Source organism: Rana temporaria, chromosome 5 (assembly GCF_905171775.1).
Source record: "Rana temporaria chromosome 5, aRanTem1.1, whole genome shotgun sequence".
Taxonomy (NCBI): domain Eukaryota; kingdom Metazoa; phylum Chordata; class Amphibia; order Anura; family Ranidae; genus Rana; species Rana temporaria.
Window position 1 is genome coordinate 128,174,612 of NC_053493.1, and position 6,000 is coordinate 128,180,611.

The 6,000-nt window shown below is 43.0% G+C and overlaps 1 protein-coding gene across 1 annotated transcript in view; it reads left to right on the top strand.

The window, feature by feature from the left end:
* NPHP3 (nephrocystin 3) overlaps positions 1-5,258 on the top strand; it is a 115,700-nt gene extending 110,442 nt beyond the window's left edge. Inside the window, exon 28 of the mRNA XM_040353105.1 lies at positions 4,888-5,258. Within this exon, the coding sequence (XP_040209039.1) occupies positions 4,888-5,059 (172 nt within the window). The 3' untranslated portion in view covers positions 5,060-5,258. The remainder of the gene's footprint in view (positions 1-4,887) is intronic.
* Positions 5,259-6,000: the final 742 nt, after the last annotated feature.

Consider the following 6,000-nt stretch of genomic DNA (forward strand, 5'->3'; position numbering starts at 1 on the left):
CAAGATCCGACTTGGACACCTTCCCCACGAAAAATCCTCTGGCTTACTGGGTCTTGAGGATGGATCACTGGCCAGAGCTTGCACAGTACGCAATTGAGCTACTGGCTTGCCCTGCATCCAGTGTTCTTTCAGAACGTACATTCAGTGCTGCTGGAGGCTTTGTGACCGATCACAGGGTACGCCTCTCCACCGACTCTGTTGATCGACTGACCTTCATCAAAATGAATCAGGCTTGGATCAACACCGGCTACCAAGCACCTGATGCTGATGTTACTGAATAAGAATTTTGTGTTGAAATATCAGATCCCTTTGAGACTGCTGATGCTGAGTGACTGTCCTGTTGTGCTGCTGATGGAATATCCTTCTCCTCCTCACTTTTTATGCTGTTAGCTAGTAAGAAATTTTGTTTTTCTGTGCTCCGCCACCAGTGCCTAAGGCCTAATTTTTCTGCCCCTGTTTAACAGGGGCGCCTAATAACAATTTTTGATGCAATACTTTGCACGTGGCCTAAGGCACAATTTTTGTGCCCCTGTGTAACAGGGGCGCCTAATAACAATTTTTGATGCAATACTTTGCACGTGGCTCCTTGTTGCGCTCCAATTACAGATATTGGGAGGGGTTGCAGTGTTATGTTGCGCCTACGGACACATTTTTATGCCCCTGTGTAACAGGGGCGCCTAATAACAATTTTTGATGCAATACTTTGCACGTGGCTCCTTGTTGCGCTCCAATTACAGATATTGGGAGGGGTTGCAGTGTTATGTTGCGCCTACGGACACATTTTTATGCCCCTGTGTAACAAGGGCGCCTAATAACAATTTTTGATGCAATACTTTGCACGTGGCTCCTTGTTGCGCTCCAATTACAGATATTGGGAGGGGTTGCAGTGTTATGTTGCGCCTACGGACACATTTTTATGCCCCTGTGTAACAGGGGCGCCTAATAACAATTTTTGATGCAATACTTTGCACGTGGCTCCTTGTTGCGCTCCAATTACAGATATTGGGAGGGGTTGCAGTGTTATGTTGCGCCTACGGACACATTTTTATGCCCCTGTGTAACAGGGGCGCCTAATAACAATTTTTGATGCAATACTTTGCACGTGGCTCCTTGTTGCGCTCCAATTACAGATATTGGGAGGGGTTGCAGTGTTATGTTGCGCCTACGGACACATTTTTATGCCCCTGTGTAACAGGGGCGCCTAATAACAATTTTTGATGCAATACTTTGCACGTGGCTCCTTGTTGCGCTCCAATTACAGATATTGGGAGGGGTTGCAGTGTTATGTTGCGCCTACGGACACATTTTTATGCCCCTGTGTAACAGGGGCACCTAATAACAATTTTTGATGCAATACTTTGCACGTGGCTCCTTGTTGCGCTCCAATTACAGATATTGGGAGGGGTTGCAGTGTTATGTTGCGCCTACGGACACATTTTTATGCCCCTGTGTAACAAGGGCGCCTAATAACAATTTTTGATGCAATACTTTGCACGTGGCTCCTTGTTGCGCTCCAATTACAGATATTGGGAGGGGTTGCAGTGTTATGTTGCGCCTACGGACACATTTTTATGCCCCTGTGTAACAGGGGCGCCTAATAACAATTTTTGATGCAATACTTTGCACGTGGCTCCTTGTTGCGCTCCAATTACAGATATTGGGAGGGGTTGCAGTGTTATGTTGCGCCTACGGACACATTTTTATGCCCCTGTGTAACAGGGGCGCCTAATAACAATTTTTGATGCAATACTTTGCACGTGGCTCCTTGTTGCGCTCCAATTACAGATATTGGGAGGGGTTGCAGTGTTATGTTGCGCCTACGGACACATTTTTATGCCCCTGTGTAACAGGGGCGCCTAATAACAATTTTTGATGCAATACTTTGCACGTGGCTCCTTGTTGCGCTCCAATTACAGATATTGGGAGGGGTTGCAGTGTTATGTTGCGCCTACGGACACATTTTTATGCCCCTGTGTAACAAGGGCGCCTAATAACAATTTTTGATGCAATACTTTGCACGTGGCTCCTTGTTGCGCTCCAATTACAGATATTGGGAGGGGTTGCAGTGTTATGTTGCGCATACGGACACATTTTTATGCCCCTGTGTAACAAGGGCGCCTAATAACAATTTTTGATGCAATACTTTGCACGTGGCTCTTTGTTGCGCTACAATTACAGTATGTTTGAGGGGTGCCCTTTTTTCTACAATTTTGCTTTCCCAAAAAGATAATGCCACCCCCCCACCACCCCTAAAATAATCGAGATATTGTTCCCACACAGCACGTGCGCAACCAGTATTAAATTACTTTGTTCTTATAATAATTTAATGTTGTGCAGGGACATTTCTAAACATGTGCCACTACTAGAGACACACAGCAGGTGTGATATTTGAAGGAATTTTTCATTTTTTTTTTTTCACTTTAAACATCATTAAAATCGCTGCTCCGCAAAAACGTCCGTTTTTAAAATATTTTTTTTGATTGATACATGTTCCCTGGGGCAAGACCCGGGTTCTGAAAGACGTTTACCAACATTAAATTGAATATTGGTCTTTAAAATGATCGTTTTTGAATTCGAACGTTCGAGTCCCATAGACTTCAATGGGGTTCTAAATGTTTGCGCGAACCCGCGGTCTGTTCGAACGTTCTGATGCGAACCGAACCCGGGTATGTTCGGCTCATCCCTACCTGCCGGTAATTAACAAAGTCCGGATACAGGGTTGGAGATTCCGTCCCACCCCAGACACTGTGGAATCTCCAATCTACAGAGCCCCATGTCAAAATACCAAAACCTGGAGAAAGCTGCACCAGCAGTCTTCTCCAGTCCACATCTACGCTCTGTAGAGTTGCACCCAGCAAATGTGCATACCCTGTGTCCATTTTAACACTATTTCTACTGGGACAGAGCCTCGCTCTGCCACAATATATATATATATATTAGCACTGGGGAAATTAAGGATTAATTCCTCGATTTAATCTTAAATTTTTTTGATCGATCAAAATTCTTGACGTCACCGGACAGTCTGGACGGTGAGACTTACCCTGCTGGATGCGAGCAAACTGCACCCATTGGATTGAGGTACCTTTGCATCTGTGGAGCAGGAGGATGCATCAGGGGAAGGGGGCATAAATAACCATAGTTTTCCTGTCCTTAGCAGTTTTGTGCAGACAATTCTTTCTGTATCGGCAACATCTGTTTAGTTCTTCAGGGTATATTGTCAATAAAATGCGATCATGTCTGCTTCCAGAATATGGTAAACACTCTGGTATGTCTGCGTGACTGGCTAAAGTGTACTTGCCTACTATAAAGTGACTGACAGTCAATATACTAGATACGTTTTATAATTAAAGTTAAGCTAACTTTCTACGTTTTTCTTAAAGTTTGAATTTAAAACGTATTTGTGTGAACTGTGAAGTTAAATCATGGATTGTGGAAACTAGTGTCGGGTGATTGTATACAGTGTATACCACATTTACCACTGACTAATGCAGAGTTGAAATGCAAGGAGATCAGCTAAAAGTAGTTGGATCTGTACGTGCGTTCTAATTAATCAAAATTAGTCGATTAATCGATAAAAAAAAACGACGAATAGAACTTGAAAATTTTAATCAGTAACAGCCCTAATATATATATATATATATATATATATATATATATATATATATATATATAAATATATATATATATATCTTTGATGGGTCCCCCCCCCAGAATTTATACGTAATATGATGTCGGCAGGAACTGTCTCTCCCTCCGGGTGGACGTCATATGGCGTCCTTTTGCTTCGAGGCCGCTAGGGGAAGTGCGGCATCGCTCTCGACCCGGTGCGCGTGCCCGGCGACCGCTATGTCCACCGGGAACCCGCGATTGCCCTTGATCACGCCAGGAGTGTGGATCTGTCAGAGGTGAAGAGACCGATGCTGTGTTCCCAGTACAGAGGAACACAGATCGGTCTCCTCCCCTTGTGAGTCCCCCTACAGTAAGAATTACTCCCAGGGAACACATTTAACCTCTTCAGCGCCCCCTAGTGTTAACCCCTTCCCTGCCAGTCACATTTACACAGTAATCAGTGCAGTTTTATAGCACTAATCGCCGTATAAATGTGAATGGTGTCAAAAGTGTCCGATATGTCCGTCGCAATGTCAGATCACCGCCATTACTAGTAAAAAAATAAAAATGCACTAAAACTATCCCCTATTTTGTAGATGCTATAACTTTTGCGCAAACCAATCAATATACGCTTATTACGATGTTTTTTTTTTTTTTACCAAAAATATGTAGAAGAATACATATCGGCCTAAACTGAGGATTTTTTTTATTCTTTTTAAATGTGATATTTATTAAATCAAAAAGTAAAAAATATTGTGTTTTTTTCAAAATTGTCGCTCTTCTTTTGTTTATAGCGCAAAAAATAAAAATCGCAGAGGTGATCAAATACCACCAAACGAAAGCTCTATTTGTGGGGAAAAAAGGACACCAATTTTGTTTGGGAGGTACGTCGCACGACTGCGCAATTGTCAGTTAAAGCGACGCAGTGCCGAATCGCAAAAACTGGCCAGGTCCTTTAGTCCTTAAAGATTTGATTTGAGGTACAGTGTTGCATGAGCGTGCAATTGTCATTCAAAGTGCGACAGCGCTGAAAACGAAAAATTGGTCCTGGCAGGAAGGGGGTGAAAATGCCCTGTATTGAAGTGGTTAACAACCAGTTATTCACAGCTTTATGCAGTGCATGCCACACATTTAAAACGTGCTATGCATGTTATAGGCATTGCAGTGTAAAAATACATGTGCTGCAGTGTGAGAGCCGCCTTAAATTTAATTCCATTTACCAGTAATGAAAGAAACTCACTTGTAATAATTCTAATATGGTCCATCTTGTTTTTCCAGGTATGAAGAAGGTGACTTTGAAAGAGCAGCAGAGCTGTACAAAAGAGCCATGGACATTAAAGAAGCAGAGACATCTGTGTTGGGGGCTAAAGCCTCCTCTGGGCACTCCTCCAGCGGGGGAGACGCACATAGCCTCAGGAACACTGTACCGGTCAATATCTTGACTGAATGACATGAAAATTTGGAGTCGATGTGCAAATCTACCAAACCTACCAAACAATGCCAAATGCCCTTATTTTAAACCCTGCTCTAGCCTGATAGCAGAACAGGATTTTATTTACAGCCCGAAATACTGACATCACCAAATGTTACCAGTTGACAGTGGTTCATTTCCTATACAATGTCTGAAATAATAAAAAATGTAATACTTACCTTTCTGTAATTTTCCTTTCCTGTTGCCTATCCATGGCAGCATGCACATGGTTGGTTGCTGCCATGGAGGCACCAGGAAAAATGAACACGTACCTTTCAGTAATTTTCCTTTCCTGGTACCTATCCATGGCAGTTTACACTTGGTTGCCAGGCAACCAACCATGTGTATGCTGCCATGAAGGCACCAGGAAAATTGAACACGTACCTTTCAGTAATTTTCCTTTCCTGGTACCTATCCATGGCAGTTTACACTTGGTTGTGTGCCAAACAACCAACCATGTGTATGCTGCCATGGAGGCACCAGGAAAATTGAACACATAACTTTCAGTAATTTTCCTTTCTTGGTACCTATCCATGGCAGTTTACTCTTGGTTGTGTGCCAAGCAACCAACCATGTTTATGCTGCCATGGAGGCACCAGGAAAATTGAACACGTACCTTTCAGTAATTTTCCTTTCCTGGTACCTATCCATGGCCGTTTACACTTGGTTGCCAGGCAACCAACCATGTGTATGCTGCCATGGAGGCACCAGGAAAGTAATATTCAGTCTATAATCTAATATCCTGGACAATATTGCGTTTGTTATTTTTGCCCACATCCGCCACTGCCATCAATCTGTTTTGCACCACAGTAAATGAAAGAAAATGCTATTTGCACTCACAGGTACAGAACTTTTTTTTTCTGTATCAAGTTTGCCCGATTCTTACAAGATGAGTAAGAAGTGGCCACCCACAGGTCCTA